This window comes from Barbus barbus, assembly GCF_936440315.1.
Source record: "Barbus barbus genome assembly, chromosome: 4".
NCBI lineage: Eukaryota > Metazoa > Chordata > Actinopteri > Cypriniformes > Cyprinidae > Barbus > Barbus barbus.
In genome coordinates this window covers 36,846,846-36,865,885 of record NC_136732.1, presented here as the reverse complement: position 1 = coordinate 36,865,885, position 19,040 = coordinate 36,846,846, and the positions used below count along the sequence as shown (strand labels likewise).

The window sequence follows — 19,040 nt, the reverse complement described above, 5'->3', positions numbered from 1 at the left end:
TATTAATTTGCATTTCCTTCAGCAGGTGACAGCGCGGGAAGCCCAGAGGTATTACCATGTGGAAGTTTCAGAAGGAGAAAATGAAAGAATCACGTGCTTCTCTTTGTCCTGGTGGGCGTTCTTCTTCTCACCGTGAAAACACAGAGAGAGAGAGTCAGACTGGGACTTTCATCCACTATCACTGTGTAGACGCAATGACATCATAAGAAGTGTGATGTCAATACGAGACAAATGAATATAATTATTATTTTTAATAGCCTATCAAGACGTTATCTGTAGCCTTTTGTTCTGTCTTTCTGTTTGCGTTATATAGCCTATTCGCCAAAAAAAATTAAATAAAACACGATTTAAAAACAGCTGTAAGATCTTGTTTAGGGTGATATCATCAAACCGTTTGTGTAAGGTGACGACACAACTACTGGAGCGGGTGGTAATTCCTCATTGTTACAGGGCACTGTTTACATGCAGAGCATTTCACTTTCAGTTTCCACAATGAGCAGCATGCGCTCTCCAGCAGAATTCCTTCAGCATTCCCACATGAGCAGCGTATTATGACGCAGCGTATTATGATTATAGTAATAGTAGCTACACCTAGGCTAAATGCGAGAAGAAATACTGTCTACATAAAAAATAAAATAATAATTGATTAAATACCAGTGAAAAAGGAAAATGTAAGCAAACTGTTTTTCAGTTCAGAGGACAATTAGTTAATTACCTGCATCTTTCGTTGTCCTCTCTGGAAATTCATATTAAAATCCCAGTCAAAGTTTCTTATGCTACATTTAGAAAAAATTAAAACTACCATTCATCTTGAAGGGCCAAAACATTGTTGCGCTTTCCAATAATATTCATAACACATAATAATAAATAATGCATGAAGAAATGTTGACCTTAATAGGATACGCTATTAAATGGTGTTAAATATTGCAACACTGAAACTAATAATGAATTAAAAAAAAAAAAATTCTAATATTATAGTATAATGTTTTATATTCCAGATAATTGTGACACACACACACACACATATATATATATATATTGTCATGGTGAACACACAAGGAGGACACAAGAACACCCAGCCGAGGACGTAACCTCAAATAATAGTCTTTACTGAACATCAAGGCACGGCAAGACTAGGCTTACAGACAAGAAACACCGGGAGTAACGAGTAGACCAGACGAAATCTAACAGAATAGACAGGACTAATATACACAGGTAAATCATAGATAACGAGACAAACACAGCTGGACAAGGATTAACTAATGATCACATAGGACGAGGACAGGAAACAAACCAAATATGGACACAAGAGGCAGGAACACGACACACACGACAGAGGACTGACATATATATATATATATATATATATATATATATATATATATATATATATATTATAGTATAGTGTAATAATATAATATATAGTATCTTTACAAACGCTAAAAGAAGATAATTAGTTTTCTGATACTTTAAATACCAATATTCTTCCCCTCCCCCTCCTTTCAGTCTTTATTGTGAGGTGAGGAGAGTCAAGATGTAAAATGGTATGTTTGAAATAAAACATTTTTAATTAACATAACATAACGTAACAGGATGGCTTTTCCAAACTTTATGAATAAATTGTCCTATTTTATTTATTTATTTATTTGTTATTTGGCAAATGCAGTTTCGCGCCGTTTCTTCCCGCTCATTTCATTTGAAGTTACCCCTGCGCGGGAACAGGATGCGTTTTCTCTGAGAGTCTGACAGAAATCGACGGTAAGTGTGTGTACATATAACTATTTTAATAGCTAGAACAAAATGGTTATTTATTGTTGTTTTTTCTAACTGGTGAAACATAATCTAATTTTAAATGATTTTATCTGCCCAAATGAGGTGTATAGCAGTGTCTTCATTCTTCATGCTTCATTCGCTGATGTTCGAGGCTTTGGGAAGACTGTCCGTTATTTTTGAATCTCTCCAAAAGGCTAACGGTAAGTGAATTCATGGAATCATTCTAAATATCATATGTACTGAAATATAATTATAATATTTATTCGTTCTTTGTTTGTGTGGTCATGAGTGGTTAAATGGTAAAATCAACCTTAATCCAGTGAGGTAACGTTAGACTAGTCTGTTAGTTAAATGGTCATTTTAAATGTTCTTATCTGCCCAAACGACGTGAGGTAATAATTACATTTTAAAACAAAAATGTAATTATTAATAGTGCACAAACTGTGTTTACCCTACAGAATACAAACATGCAAACATATTATAATTTATTGGTATTTAAAGTTTATTTCAACTGTTGAAAAGTAGAGGGATACCACTTGCCACCGCAATTGAAGAATGACGAAACTGTTCTTTTTGAGCCCAAAAGTTCAGACAAGACGGACTTTACTGCACAGTCTTATCACTAATGAGGACATAAAATGTTATTTGAGAATAAAGTGTTTAAAAATCTTACCTGTTTATGGTCTTAAATCCAAACTTCATAAATTTCAAACTTCTTAAAAACACTTAAACTTAAATTCATTACACTGTAATAATAATCGTTGTGGCAACTATTGCTGAAGACAAACACTTACCGCAGGCCTACTATTAATAGCCTACTGAAGTCCTCTGGTTTCATTTACAGTGGATAACTGAGGAGCAAGATGAATGAAACTAAAGTGAGCAGCAGTGTGACTGATGATAGGGTAAAGAAGCTCAGGCCTTAAATACCCAGATGTTTATCCTGCATTGCTAATGATGACTGTTGTTATCAGGGATTATCCTGTAATCTGATTGCCTGAGAGGTCTTTCCAGCAATGAAATAGCCACAAAATAGACATGTATTAGAAATATGTTGTTGTGTGTTGTTGTGTGGGGAAGTCGTGGCCTAATGGTTAGAGAGTCGGACTCGTAATCCAAAGGTTACGGGTTCGAGTCTCGGGCCGGCAGGGATTTTAGGTGGGGGGAGTGAATGTACAGCGCTCTCTCCACCCTCAATACCACGACTGAGGTGCCCTTGAGCAAGGCACCGAACCCCCAACTGCTCCCCGGGCGCCGCAGCATAAATGGCTGCCCACTGCTCCGGGTGTGTGTTCACGGTGTGTGTGTGTTCACTGCTGTGTGTGTGCACGTTGGATGGGTTAAATGCAGAGCACGAATTCCGAGTATGGGTCACCATACTTGGCAGTATGTCCCTTCACTTCACTTCACTTGTGTCACGAAATGTAGTTTTAAGAGTTTTTGCTACATTGTTATGCCATTGGAATTGCCTTTTTATTCATATCTCGACAGCTTGAATTTAAAGTTCAAAAATTTTAATTCAGTCATCCTTTTACTACAGTGCTAATTTCGTTCCAATGTGTGATTTTATTTCTTCTTTGGAAAATAAAAGATGTTTCAGATGTTGTATTGACAAAAACAGAGACATTTCCACCCCAAATATCTTCCTGGTGTCTCACAGAAGAAATGTTATGCCCCAGATATGACTTTGGCGCCCCCCTTCGAGAAGAGCCTCTTTGTGATATCCATTATAGTGAAACATTTCCATTACAGAAATATCTGTTCATAAGAATTTAAAAAGGGTACACTTTATTCTAACGTGTCATTGTTACACGTTGCATGTACTAACTATTATAATAACAACAAATTATGAATAATTACATGCAAGTAACCCTAAGCCAAACCCTAACCATAAGTAAATTAATATTACTCGAATCAGTACTTAAATGTATAATTACACCATAACAAGGACACCTTAAAATAAAGCATAACCCAAAAAAAAAAAAAACTTCTTTACTTTTCACAAAGAACATGTTCAAAACCATAGACGAAGTAAATAGGCTTCAAGGAATTGTAAACTCTATTGGGGTGTGGAAGTCCAAAGTATTTGGTAAACAATGGTAAAAACCTCAAGCAGTTTCAATAAATATTTTTTATTTGAAAGTACAAAACATTTTATGACAATTAGAGCAAATAAATAACTATAAATAATATTAAATATGAAAACAATAAATATACTGGGATATAAAAATTGTGCACAAAGATATATAAATCGATTTAAATATACTTTAAACAAATATGAAACATACCAAACATGCACGTGCATCACAACATGCTGGCTGACTGACAATTAACACATATGATCATTTTTTCATTTAGTTTGCAAAATATCTGAGTATAGTTTAGGCAAAGAGGCTTATTCTCACCTAAACCAAAAGAAAAGCTTTCACAGATATTTGTAAGAAATGTAATTAACTTTTTTGACCTGATAACTTCAAGTTTTCATAGGAAACACATAAGGTAAACTCTGTATTAAAGCACTACCCATTGGTCAGTGTAAGCGACTTCTAGGCATTGCAATTAAATACAAACATGTGAATACACAAATACATTTATAACATTCTTTTTTTTCCAGTATTTGTTTGTAAGGCAGTTTTTGTAACTTTTTTTTTCTTTCTATGGAATGTGTCACAAGTCAGATATTTTTCTGTCATTATTGTCTCTTAAACTCTTAGCAGAAACTTTATTTAGCTTTGTTTGCGATGATGTCCATCCTCTGAAGGTGGCTTCTCACAGCTCTCCGGATTTTTTCCCATGCTTGAGCACTATATTTCTTAAAACACAAGAGGAACATCTATCACTGACTTTGCATTTTATATGCAAGAAAATAATTCCCTTTACTCTTTACAAAGTAACATTAACATCGCAGAAGTGCAAATACAACATGCCTCTTAAGGCACTAAGAAAAATTAAGCTGATTACAGAAATCAGTCAACAAATTAAAGGGCATAAAAGCACATACAAACAATGTAACAAGCTGTGATATTATATTATGCAATCAAACTTACTTCTTTCTTTAAAATCTTCTTCAAATCCCTGAAGTGCCTATTTATCCTGATCTCGTAAGACTCCTTTTGCAACGGCTTTTGGTATTGGGCCACCTGATAAAATGTAAACAAAATATAAACAATGAGAAAAAATAACATGAATGACAAAATAACAAAAGGTAAATTTTACATTTCATATAACACATTTATTGAATTGCTCTTATTACGTTAGGCTTTTGATCTGAACATCAACATGATTAATGTCTTAACAGTTTTGAGGTTATAAGTTTGAGTGGAATCATTCAATCTAAATTCATGGTCTATTACTATTAAGACAATCCCTTTGATGATAATATAGGATTATGTGTAATTCATAGAATGGAATTCTGAAATCAGTTTATCAGAATAAGCACAAATACTTTCAGACAGGACTTACACATTCTTTAAGCTCAGATGACTGCCTGTGCAGGTCTTTTAGGAAATATTCCACTGTCTTTGGGTTCCATTTCACTGAATTCATGTGCTCTGAGGCATCCATGAGCTTGATGATATGATCTACGGTCAAGACGAGAAACTTCACCTGGTCCTCCACCTGTAAGGAGACATAATGCTGTGTTTAGGTAACTGGCCCCACACAAAGACCGTTGTGCTGTATACAAGTTCTATAAGATTTTCACATAATGAAATTCTGATCTCATTTTTGCCTATTTATTTTGATAGCATAAGTTTTATTTATGGAATTAAATGTTTGATCACAGAGAAAAGTTTACAAACCTCAGCTTTGTCCATCAAGTTGTACAGGGGTCCCGGAAAATCCACCCTGATATTCTGAGGATATTGTCCACCCTATAAAACAGAGTAATTTGTAAGTTCTGATATGTTCCTTATGCTGCATATTTAGCTGTTCATCCATATGCACCAAAACTTTCTTAAGACTTTTTACAAAAATGTTAAAAATATCAATGTACAAAAAATGAAATCTTGACTTAGATCATTTTTATCAAACGGATTGATAACATTGATTAGTTCACTACACTTTGTCAATCAACCACGTTGAATTAATTACTAATAAAGAAAACTCTGAGAATTATTGTGAATAAATGGCTAAAGCAAAGATGTTGTAACATAATGATGGACACTTTTACAGTTTTTTTTTAGCGCTGAACGAATCAGAGTAAACGTGAAAGCATCCCTCAATAGGTAAAACACGTTTATTACGATATATTCCAAATAGTCGTGGATCATTCTGTAGTCTAAGGTTGAATTAACAACTAGACATTACAAAAACAATAAATCTGTTGTATAGCCTAAATATATAGGCAAATCGAGAGTCTTAAGGACCTTGCAGAAAATGGTTGTGGCTGTATTGCGCAGAAGTCTAATGTCTTCTGATGAACATTTACAAATAATTAATGAAGCTTTAAAAGTGTAGGCTACTTACTATTTCCCTAAGCAGACTCAGAGATTCGGCGCTCACCGTCCCATACCGGCCGAGCCATCTGCAAGCGGAGCACTGGCTCTGCAGAGTTACAAATATCACAAAGATATACGTCCACATTTGAGTTTGTTTCATCTTTGTATACGTGCTGTAGCTTTCTACTGTGTGGCTCGAGAGAATGTTGCAGGGACATGGTGGAGTATGCTGGATTTTATTCGGAAGTATGGAAAGGGAAAACGCAGCAGGTCGGTGCTCTCCGGCTTACTTTCACTTTCTAGTTGTGTTCAGGCGAATAGACTTCTATACAAAATATATCATCTGGTCTACTATTAATAATAAATATACTTTTAAAAGCAATATATGTTGTACTTAGAAAAGAAGTGAAAAGAATATATTAGTTATAGTTTACTCTTTAATCGTCTTTAGTTGAGCCTACTACACACCAGCGCAAAACGCACACAACATGACATGTAATACACAAATAAATGTTATTAGCGTCTTCAATATAAGTTAAAGCAATCCCACGCCTCAAAATAATTACCTGATTCCAAAGTATTTCAAGCTCGCTGATGTTTCTAAACAAGAAGGGGGTTATATCTGTGGGTTGCGCGTCCAGAAGAACACTTTCTGTTTGAGACGTAATGCCTTTACGCAGCGTGCTGACGCAACCTCGTAAAATAGCTCTCACTGGATTTCACCGCAGCTTTCTCATGGTGCAGAGAAATGCAATTTCTCATCATTTGTCACTACACAAGAAAAATTAGCTGCATTGACCATCAGTTTATCAAAATAATACAGGTGCATCTCAATGAATTAGAATGTCGTGGAAAAAGTTAATTTATTTCAGTAATTCAACTCAAATTGTGAAACTCGTGTAATAAATAAATTCAATGCACACAGACTGAAGTAGTTTAAGTCTTTGGTTCTTTTAATTGTGATGATTTAGGCTCACATTTAACAAAAACCCACCAATTCACTATTTCAACAAATTAGAATACTTCATAAGACCAATAAAAAAACATTTTTAGTGAATTGTTGGCCTTCTGGAAAATATGTTAATTTACTGTATATGTACTCAATACTTGGTAGGGCCTCCTTTTGCATGAATTACTGCATCAATGCGGCGTGGCATGGAGGCAATCAGCCTGTGGCACTGCTCAGGTGTAATGGAAGCCCAGGTTGCTTTGATAGCGGTCTTCAGGTCATCTGCATTGTTGGGTCTGGTGTCTCTCATCTTCCTCTTGACAATACCCCATAGATTCTTTATGGGGTTTGGGTCAAGCGAGTTTGCTGGCCAATCAAGCACAGTAACACCATGGTCATTGAACCAGCTTTTGGCACTTTTGGCAGTGTGGGCAGGTGCCAAGTCCTGCTGGAAAATGAAATCAGCATCTCCATAAAGCTTGTCAGCAGAAGGAAGCATGAAGTGCTCTAAAATTTCCTGGTAGATGGCTGGGTTGACTGTGGACTTCAGAAAACACAGTGGACCAACACCAGCAGATGACATGGCAGCCCAAATCATCACTGACTGTGAACGTCACACTGGACTTCAAGCAACATGGATTATGTGCCTCTCCAATCTTCCTCCAGACTCTGGGACCTTGATTTCCAAATGAAATGCAAAATTTACTTTCATCTAAAAAGAGGACTTTGGACCACTGAGCAACAGTCCAGTTATTTTTCTCCGTAGCCCAGGTAAGATGCTTCTGACGTTGTCTCTGGTTCAGAAGTGGCTTGGTAGCCCTTTTCCTGAAGACGTCTGAGCGTGGTGACTCTTGATGCACTGACTCCAGCTTCAGTCCACTCCTTGTGAATCTCTCCCAAGTGTATGAATCAGCTTTGCTTGACGGTATTCTCAAGCTTGCGGTCATCCCTGTTGTTTGTGCACCTTTTCCTACCCAATTTCTTCCTTCCAGTCAACTTTGCATTTAATATGCTTTGATACAGCACTCTGTAAACAGCCACCCCTTTCAGTAATGACCCTCTGCGACTTACCCTCTTTGTGGAGGGCGTCAATGTTCGTCTTCTGGATCATTGCCAAGTCAGCAGTCTTCCCCATTATTGTGGTTTCAAAGAACAAGAGATACCCGGAATTTATACTGTATAGGGATGGTCATTAATTGAAACTCAAATGTAAATATTCTAATAATTTGAGATACTGATTTTTGACTTTCATCAGCTGTAAGCTCTAATCATCAAAATTAAAACAAAAAAAACTTTTGAAATGTTTTACTTTACATGCAATGAATCTAAAATATATGAAAGTTTCACTTCTTGAAATAACTTACAAGAAAAAAATGAACTTTTTCACGACATTCTAATTTATTGAGATGCACCTGTATTTACTTCCAGCATATCTTTTTACAAATATTTTTGGATAGGCGGCTACACTTTATTTTAAGGTGTTATTGTTACAGTGTAATTATACATTTAAGTACTGAGTAATATTAATTAACTACATGTAACCTACTTACTATATGGTCAGGGTTAGGATTAGGGTTTGGTTTAGGGTTACTTGCATGCATTTATGCATAATCTATTGTTATTATGATAGTAAGTACATCTAACATTTGTATCAAGTACACTGTAAAAAAAAAAAAAAGTTGAGCCAATTTAAAATTTTAGGGCAACCAGCTTCAGCAGATTTTTTAATTTTCTCAACTTGTTTTAAATTTATTCAACAAAAAGTTGAGAGTCTCCTACAAAAATTAGTCGAGAGAACTAAAAAATCTGCTGAAGCTTGTTGCCTTCAAATTTTAAGTTGGCTCAACTTTTTTTATTTATTTATTCTTTTTTTTTTTTTTTTTTTTTTGTACAGTGTACTCCTTAAAATAGTGTTACCATGTCTTTTGTCACAAAATAATTGTCATTATTATTGTTGTTGTTGTGGTTAAAATATTTAGCCTAGTAGCATTTTCTTAGAAAATAATATATTATTAAAAATGAATCCAGGTTATGCTATTTATAGATAGTGTTTTGGAACAGGGGTAGCTATAGCTAATTTAAATAAATAGAAAATAATGAGAATAAAAATAAATAAATTAACCAACTAATGACCAGCTTGAATCTAAATGGCACTGATGAAATGGTATGACAATTACAAAAAAAAATAGAAAAATAAACAATTGATAAAACAATCAGTTGTTACACGTGCAAATTTAATCAAACAAATAAAGCTAAAAGTGTATATTACTTTTAAACAAGACTTCTTGCACTCACATAGATTAATAAAATCTAACTTGGATCTTTAAGTTTAGTGCTTTTCGTTTCTTTTTTTAATAAAAAACATATTCTCGTCACTGTGGTTTTCTCTGGTTAGTTAATCAGTTAATGATCATCTTAAAGCACTTTTAAGATGTTGCACCTATTTGCCAAGATTAGCAGTATCTAGATAGTTTATATGAAGAGCCGCAATGAAATGAAGCAGATTAAAAGAGGTTTAATGTTTTAATCGCAGTTTGAGACACGGAACAAAAGTAACAGCGAAGAAAGTCCTTACAGCAGACAGTACTAAAGATGAAGGAATTATAGAAAGTTTTACGGGAGAAAACCTTTTCGTGAGAGTGGGCTCCGGGTTTCATTGTTCACTCATCGATACCTGTGTTTGATGTCTTTCGACCACAGCTGTCGCCTCGACCTTTTCTGTCGAATATTGTTTGAGGTCAGAGCCCAAAGAAATATAAACAATATTTGAGCAACAATAATAAATAGGCAATAAACAGTTCTTCTTATAATAGGCTACTTTATTTTTTTATCTTGTTCACTGCTTAAATTATTGTAGGAAGCAAATATATAGCATTTTAAATATAGATATATGTTAAATAAACTGTTTTTTTTTACCCCTCACAATGACTGTAAATTTTCATGTTCTTATTTTTTTTCTCCCAGTATAATGTATATACCGAAATCTTTCGAAATATATAAATATAAATAAACCCACACTGAAAAATATTTTAAATATTTAAATATTTATTTTTTTTGTCAACATTGGTCAAGTGACAAATACACGTGTCCACACATTTAGAAAGACATTTAGACATCCATTGTATACAATCAACAGGTAAAATAAACATTCCTTCATATTAATAATAATAGCACATTCCCGGATAAACAGTGGACAATAAAAGTTCGCATATTGTAAACATTTTAGTGTAATCTAAATGAGTTATTCTCTAATAAATGTGTTTATAAATAGCATAAGCCCAGAGCCGTTAATAAATCTTCACATCTGGAAATTCATTGATTCATTTTACCATATCGACTTCAATGGAAAATGAAAATTGCTAAATAAAATCTATAATATTAGCGTTTAAATAAATAATGGACAGCATTTATTTGATGGCATGCACTGTATTAAATGTTCTTGTCATTCTTCTGAAGTGGTCCATGACGACCAGAATGTCGTGGCGCACAGTTTCCCACGCGCAGCAGCTAAAATTCTGTCGGAAAGAAAAGTCACACAGTTAATCAATGTACATTTAAATTATGAAGGTATGAGCACATTCTAAACTTTTTATTTTTTTCGGTATGGTTTGCTGAGTTTTTCACCTGCTGTGTGAGAAACTGATCGAGCTTCTTGAAGTCCTCGACCAACGTCTCAAGTTCAGAGCTCATCACCGGGACCTAGATATTAACGATAACGATTAACGTCCAAAACTGTAAATAATGAAAGTGAATTCTGACTCAGCCCACGCAACTTCTGACTTACGAAATGTGATTCAGCTTGTCTTAGCTTGTTGAGGTGTTCCATTAGATCTTGGAATGCATTGTGATTCCAGTGGCAGTGGGTTCTATTCTTCTTGAAGAGCGCAAAGGTAGAATTATATGATATCCTCAGTGCTTGAGATATTTCTTCTTTCTGTCCACAAGAGAAAAAAGATCAAACATCCATTGTCAAACAAACATTGCTCAATATTTCCGGAGATCAAGCTCACTGCAGAGTGACTGAATGACACACTTGAGCAAATCAACTTATTTGTAATCACTTGAAAGCATGCAGTTACATTTGAGTGAGGCTGCAATTAAAACTCCGCAGGAAGATATAGATCTGCAGGATGCAACATTTCTGTGTCCTGTATTTTTATATTGTTGCCTACCTTTTTGGGAAGACTCGTGAACCGATCAGACATCGCTTTTTCCACCTCAACCGGACATGCTTTATGGCCCTTAGAGAGAGAGAGAGAGAGAGAGAGAGAAAACGTTGACCTTTTTTAGCCATTAAATACACACAGGCTATATTGCGGCCACGCTGTTGTCAATATTAAACCATTAAGTTTAATGAACAGTGAACAATATCTTTTTCATAAGGTAACACTTTCAACTAGGAACTACCATTATGAGCCTATATATTAATCCTTATATTTAGGATATACTAATACATTGTTAACATTTAAACATTCAAGTTGTTTTATGAATTAACATTAATAAAATGAACAACGAACAGCAGTATATTTATCATTTACAATGAACCTAGATTAATTATTCATGCATGTCAAATTGTTTGCCAGTTCGTGATACCTTGCGTTATATTATTAATCCAGCAACTTTCCTCTAATAAATCTAGGCTGTAGTAAATATTTATTAATAGATTCAATTTCCATAGCACACAGTTGTTGAGATAGATAGATAGATAGATAGATAGATAGATAGATAGATAGATAGATAGATAGATAGATAGATAGATAGATAGATAGATAGATAGAAAGTTTAGATAGATTAGATTAGATAAATTAAAATTAGTCTCACCAGTTCACGCAGAAATCTAATTGTTCGAAAGATTTCTCTTCTCTCTTTCTGAATAAAGGACTCTGCAAATATGGACGGAGACATGACAATCCACAACAAATACAAAACAGTTCTCATTGTGGTTTTGTATTGACAGCTAGAGAGCAGAGCTATTCAAACGATATGACTACTAGGATATGGATACTATCTTATGGCAAAGGCTCTGGCTATATAATGTTCTCCAAAGAAGGGGGGGGGGCATACTATTAATTTGCATTTCCTTCAGCAGGTGACAGCGCGGGAAGCCCAGAGGTATTACCATGTGGAAGTTTCAGAAGGAGAAAATGAAAGAATCACGTGCTTCTCTTTGTCCTGGTGGGCGTTCTTCTTCTCACCGTGAAAACACAGAGAGAGAGAGTCAGACTGGGACTTTCATCCACTATCACTGTGTAGACGCAATGACATCATAAGAAGTGTGATGTCAATACGAGACAAATGAATATAATTATTATTTTTAATAGCCTATCAAGACGTTATCTGTAGCCTTTTGTTCTGTCTTTCTGTTTGCGTTATATAGCCTATTCGCCAAAAAAAATTAAATAAAACACGATTTAAAAACAGCTGTAAGATCTTGTTTAGGGTGATATCATCAAACCGTTTGTGTAAGGTGATGACAACTGGAGCGGGTGGTAATTCCTCATTGTTACAGGGCACTGTTTACATGCAGAGCATTTCACTTTCAGTTTCCACAATGAGCAGCATGCGCTCTCCAGCAGAATTCCTTCAGCATTCCCACATGAGCAGCGTATTATGACGCAGCGTATTATGATTATAGTAATAGTAGCTACACCTAGGCTAAATGCGAGAAGAAATACTGTCTACATAAAAAATAAAATAATAATTGATTAAATACCAGTGAAAAAGGAAAATGTAAGCAAACTGTTTTTCAGTTCAGAGGACAATTAGTTAATTACCTGCATCTTTCGTTGTCCTCTCTGGAAATTCATATTAAAATCCCAGTCAAAGTTTCTTATGCTACATTTAGAAAAAATTAAAACTACCATTCATCTTGAAGGGCCAAAACATTGTTGCGCTTTCCAATAATATTCATAACACATAATAATAAATAATGCATGAAGAAATGTTGACCTTAATAGGATACGCTATTAAATGGTGTTAAATATTGCAACACTGAAACTAATAATGAATTTAAAAAAAAAAAAATTCTAATATTATAGTATAATGTTTTATATTCCAGATAATTGTGACACACACACACACACACATATATATATATATATTGTCATGGTGAACACACAAGGAGGACACAAGAACACCCAGCCGAGGACGTAACCTCAAATAATAGTCTTTACTGAACATCAAGGCACGGCAAGACTAGGCTTACAGACAAGAAACACCGGGAGTAACGAGTAGACCAGACGAAATCTAACAGAATAGACAGGACTAATATACACAGGTAAATCATAGATAACGAGACAAACACAGCTGGACAAGGATTAACTAATGATCACATAGGACGAGGACAGGAAACAAACCAAATATGGACACAAGAGGCAGGAACACGACACACACGACAGAGGACTGACATATATATATATATATATATATATATATATATATATATATATTATAGTATAGTGTAATAATATAATATATAGTATCTTTACAAACGCTAAAAGAAGATAATTAGTTTTCTGATACTTTAAATACCAATATTCTTCCCCTCCCCCTCCTTTCAGTCTTTATTGTGAGGTGAGGAGAGTCAAGATGTAAAATGGTATGTTTGAAATAAAACATTTTTAATTAACATAACATAACGTAACAGGATGGCTTTTCCAAACTTTATGAATAAATTGTCCTATTTTATTTATTTATTTATTTGTTATTTGGCAAATGCAGTTTCGCGCCGTTTCTTCCCGCTCATTTCATTTGAAGTTACCCCTGCGCGGGAACAGGATGCGTTTTCTCTGAGAGTCTGACAGAAATCGACGGTAAGTGTGTGTACATATAACTATTTTAATAGCTAGAACAAAATGGTTATTTATTGTTGTTTTTTCTAACTGGTGAAACATAATCTAATTTTAAATGATTTTATCTGCCCAAATGAGGTGTATAGCAGTGTCTTCATTCTTCATGCTTCATTCGCTGATGTTCGAGGCTTTGGGAAGACTGTCCGTTATTTTTGAATCTCTCCAAAAGGCTAACGGTAAGTGAATTCATGGAATCATTCTAAATATCATATGTACTGAAATATAATTATAATATTTATTCGTTCTTTGTTTGTGTGGTCATGAGTGGTTAAATGGTAAAATCAACCTTAATCCAGTGAGGTAACGTTAGACTAGTCTGTTAGTTAAATGGTCATTTTAAATGTTCTTATCTGCCCAAACGACGTGAGGTAATAATTACATTTTAAAACAAAAATGTAATTATTAATAGTGCACAAACTGTGTTTACCCTACAGAATACAAACATGCAAACATATTATAATTTATTGGTATTTAAAGTTTATTTCAACTGTTGAAAAGTAGAGGGATACCACTTGCCACCGCAATTGAAGAATGACGAAACTGTTCTTTTTGAGCCCAAAAGTTCAGACAAGACGGACTTTACTGCACAGTCTTATCACTAATGAGGACATAAAATGTTATTTGAGAATAAAGTGTTTAAAAATCTTACCTGTTTATGGTCTTAAATCCAAACTTCATAAATTTCAAACTTCTTAAAAACACTTAAACTTAAATTCATTACACTGTAATAATAATCGTTGTGGCAACTATTGCTGAAGACAAACACTTACTGCAGGCCTACTATTAATAGCCTACTGAAGTCCTCTGGTTTCATTTACAGTGGATAACTGAGGAGCAAGATGAATGAAACTAAAGTGAGCAGCAGTGTGACTGATGATAGGGTAAAGAAGCTCAGGCCTTAAATACCCAGATGTTTATCCTGCATTGCTAATGATGACTGTTGTTATCAGGGATTATCCTGTAATCTGATTGCCTGAGAGGTCTTTCCAGCAATGAAATAGCCACAAAATAGACATGTATTAGAAATATGTTGTTGTGTCACGAAATGTAGTTTTAAGAGTTTTTGCTACATTGTTATGCCATTGGAATTGCCTTTTTATTCATATCTCGACAGCTTGAATTTAAAGTTCAAAAATTTTAATTCAGTCATCCTTTTACTACAGTGCTTATTTCGTTCCAATGTGTGATTTTATTTCTTCTTTGGAAAATAAAAGATGTTTCAGATGTTGTATTGACAAAAACAGAGACATTTCCACCCCAAATATCTTCCTGGTGTCTCACAGAAGAAATGTTATGCCCCAGATATGACTTTGGCGCCCCCCTTCGAGAAGAGCCTCTTTGTGATATCCATTATAGTGAAGCATTTGCATTACAGAAATATCTGTTCATAAGAATTTAAAAAGGTTACACTTTATTCTAACGTGTCATTGTTACACGTTGCATGTACTTACTATTATAATAACAACAAATTATGAATAATTACATGCAAGTAACCCTAAGCCAAACCCTAACCATAAGTAAATTAATATTACTCGAATCGGTACTTAAATGTATAATTACACCATAACAAGGACACCTTAAAATAAAGCATAACCCAAAAAAAAAAAAAAAACTTTACTTTTCAGAAAGAACATGTTCTAAACCATAGACGAAGTAAATAGGCTTCAAGGAATTGTAAACTCTATTGGGGTGTGGAAGTCCAAAGTATTTGGTAAACAATGGTAAAAACCTCAAGCAGTTTCAATAAATAATTTTTATTTGAAAGTACAAAACATTTTATGACAATTAGAGCAAATAAATAACTATAAATAATATTAAATATGAAAACAATAAATATACTGGGATATAAAAATTGTGCACAAAGAAATCGATTTAAATATACTTTAAACAAATATGAAACATACCAAACATGCATGTGCATCACAACATGCTGGCTGACTGACAATTAACACATATGATCATTTTTTCAAGTAGTTTGCAAAATATCTGAGTATAGTTTAGGCAAAGAGGCTTATCCTCACCTAAACCAAAAGAAAAGCTTTCACAGATATTTGTAAGAAATGTAATTAACTTTTTTGACCTGATAACTTCAAGTTTTCATAGGAAACACATAAGGTAAACTCTGTATTAAAGCACTACCCATTGGTCAATGTAAGCGACTTCTAGGCTACATTCATTGCAATTAAATACAAACATGTGAATACACAAATACATTTATAACATTCTTTTTTTTCCAGTATTTGTTTTTAAGGCAGTTTTTGTAACTTTTTTTTTCTTTCTATGGAATGTGTCACAAGTCAGATATTTTTCTGTCATTATTGTCTCTTAAACTCTTAGCAGAAACTTTATTTAGCTTTGTTTGCGATGATGTCCATCCTCTGAAGGTGGCTTCTCACAGCTCTCCGGATTTGTTCCCATGCTTGAGCACTATATTTCTTAAAACACAAGAGGAACATCTATCACTGACTTTGCATTTTATATGCAAGAAAATAATTCCCTTTACTCTTTACAAAGTAACATTAACATCGCAGAAGTGCAAATACAACATGCCTCTTAAGGCACTAAGAAAAATTAAGCTGATTACAGAAATCAGTCAACAAATTAAAGGGCATAAAAGCACATACAAACAATGTAACAAGCTGTGATATATATCATGCAATCAAACTTACTTCTTTCTTTAAAATCTTCTTCAAATCCCTGAAGTGCCTATTTATCCTGATCTCGTAAGACTCCTTTTGCAACGGCTTTTGGTATTGGGCCACCTGATAAAATGTAAACAAAATATAAACAATGAGAAGAAATAACATGAATGACAAAATAACAAAAGGTAATTTTTGCATTTCATATAACACATTTATTGTATTGCTCTTATTAAGTTAGGCTTTTGATCTGAACATCAACATGATTAATGTCTTAACAGTTTTGAGGTTATAAGTTTGAGTGGAATCATTCAATCTAAATTCATGGTCTATTACTATTAAGACAATCCCTTTGATGATAATACAGGATTATGTGTAATTCATAGAATGGAATTCTGAAATCAGTTTATCAGAATAAGCACAAATACTTTCAGACAGGACTTACACATTCTTTAAGCTCAGATGACTGCCTGTGCAGGTCTTTTAGGAAATATTCCACTGTCTTTGGGTTCCATTTCACTGAATTCATGTGCTCTGAGGCATCCATGAGCTTGATGATATGATCTACGGTCAAGACGAGAAACTTCACCTGGTCCTCCACCTGTAAGGAGACATAATGCTGTGTTTAGGTAACTGGCCCCACACAAAGACCGTTGTGCTGTATACAAGTTCTATAAGATTTTCACATAATGAAATTCTGATCTCATTTTTGCCTATTTATTTTGATAGCATAAGTTTTATTTATGGAATTAAATGTTTGATCACAGAGAAAAGTTTACAAACCTCAGCTTTGTCCATCAAGTTGTACAGGGGTCCCGGAAAATCCACCCTGATATTCTGAGGATATTGTCCACCCTATAAAACAGAGTAATTTGTAAGTTCTGATATGTTCCTTATGCTGCATATTTAGCTGTTCATCCATATGCACCAAAACTTTCTTAAGACTTTTTACAAAAATGTTAAAAATATCAATGTACAAAAAATGAAATCTTGACTTAGATCATTTTTATCAAACGGATTGATAACATTGATTTGTCAATCAACCACGTTGAATTAATTACTAATAAAGAAAACTCTGAGAATTATTGTGAATAAATGGCTAAAGCAAAGATGTTGTAACATAATGATGGACACTTTTACAGTTTTTTTTAGCGCTGAACGAATCAGAGTAAACGTGAAAGCATCCCTCAATAGGTAAAACACGTTTATTACGATATATTCCAAATAGTCGTGGATCATTCTGTAGTCTAAGGTTGAATTAACAACTAGACATTACAAAAACAATAAATCTGTTGTATAGCCTAAATATATAGGCAAATCGAGAGTCTTAAGGACCTTGCAGAAAATTGTTGTGGCTGTATTGCGCAGCAGTCTAATGTCTTCTGATGAACATTTACAAATAATTAATGAAGCTTTAAAAGTGTAGGCTACTTACTATTTCCTTAAGCAGACTCAGAGATTCGGCGCTCACCGTCCCATACCGGCCGAGCCATCTGCAAGCGGAGCACTGGCTCTGCAGAGTTACAAATATCACAAAGATATACGTCCACATTTGAGTTTGTTTCATCTTTGTATACGTGCAGTAGTTTTCTACTGTGTGGCTCGAGAGAATGTTGCAGGGACATAGTGGAGTATGCTGGATTTTATTCGGAAGTATGGAAAGGGAAAACGCAGCAGGTCGGTGCTCTCCGGCTTACTTTCACTTTCTAGTTGTGTTCAGACGAATAGACTTCTATACAAAATATATCATCTGGTCTACTATTAATAATAAATATACTTTTAAAAGCAATATATGTTGTACTTAGAAAAGAAGTGAAAAGAATATATTAGTTATAGTTTACTCTTTAATCGTCTTTAGTTGAGCCTACTACACACCAGCGCAAAACGCACACAACATGACATGTAATACACAAATAAATGTTATTAGCGTCTTCAATATAAGTTAAAGCAATCCCACGCCTCAAAATAATTACCTGATTCCAAAGTATTTCAAGCTCGCTGATGTTTCTAAACAAGAAGGGGGTTATATCTGTGGGTTGCGCGTCCAGAAGAACACTTTCTGTTTGAGACGTAATGCCTTTACGCAGCGTGCTGACGCAACCTCGTAAAATAGCTCTCACTGGATTTCACCGCAGCTTTCTCATGGTGCAGAGAAATGCAATTTCTCATCATTTGTCACTACACCAGAAAAATGAGCTGCATTGCCCATCAGTTTATCAAAATAATACAGGTGCATCTCAATAAATTAGAATGTCGTGGAAAAGTTCATTTATTTCAGTAATTCAACTCAAATTGTGAAACTCGTGTATTAAATAAATTCAATGCACACAGACTGAAGTAGTTTAAGTCTTTGGTTCTTTTAATTGTGATGATTTAGGCTCACATTTAA

The 19,040-nt window shown here is 34.3% G+C and overlaps 3 protein-coding genes across 3 annotated transcripts; all 3 read right to left on the bottom strand.

The window, feature by feature from the left end:
• Window positions 1-4,399: 4,399 nt before the first annotated feature.
• On the bottom strand, window positions 4,400-6,887 carry LOC306863106 (interferon a3-like). Its single transcript, XM_079406289.1, has 6 exons — window positions 6,779-6,887; window positions 6,241-6,318; window positions 5,574-5,645; window positions 5,236-5,391; window positions 4,821-4,913; window positions 4,400-4,585 (listed from the first exon to the last, which is right to left on the bottom strand). Exons 3-6 carry the CDS (start codon window positions 5,586-5,588, stop codon window positions 4,496-4,498), a joined length of 354 nt encoding a protein of 117 aa, XP_079262415.1. The 5' UTR covers window positions 5,589-5,645; window positions 6,241-6,318; window positions 6,779-6,887; the 3' UTR covers window positions 4,400-4,495.
• Window positions 6,888-10,562: 3,675 nt separating this feature from the next.
• On the bottom strand, window positions 10,563-11,403 carry LOC306863081 (uncharacterized protein). The gene is made up of 4 exons (XM_079406253.1): window positions 11,334-11,403; window positions 10,946-11,095; window positions 10,786-10,860; window positions 10,563-10,676 (listed from the first exon to the last, which is right to left on the bottom strand). Exons 1-4 carry the CDS (start codon window positions 11,364-11,366, stop codon window positions 10,569-10,571), a joined length of 366 nt encoding a protein of 121 aa, XP_079262379.1. The 5' UTR covers window positions 11,367-11,403; the 3' UTR covers window positions 10,563-10,568.
• A 4,856-nt stretch (window positions 11,404-16,259) lies between these two features.
• Window positions 16,260-18,734, bottom strand: LOC306863114 (interferon a3-like). Its single transcript, XM_079406299.1, has 4 exons — window positions 17,435-18,734; window positions 17,097-17,252; window positions 16,682-16,774; window positions 16,260-16,447 (listed from the first exon to the last, which is right to left on the bottom strand). The coding sequence occupies exons 1-4, from the start codon at window positions 17,447-17,449 to the stop codon at window positions 16,358-16,360; spliced, it is 354 nt and encodes a 117-aa protein (XP_079262425.1). The 5' UTR covers window positions 17,450-18,734; the 3' UTR covers window positions 16,260-16,357.
• Between the last annotated feature and the right edge of the window lie 306 nt (window positions 18,735-19,040).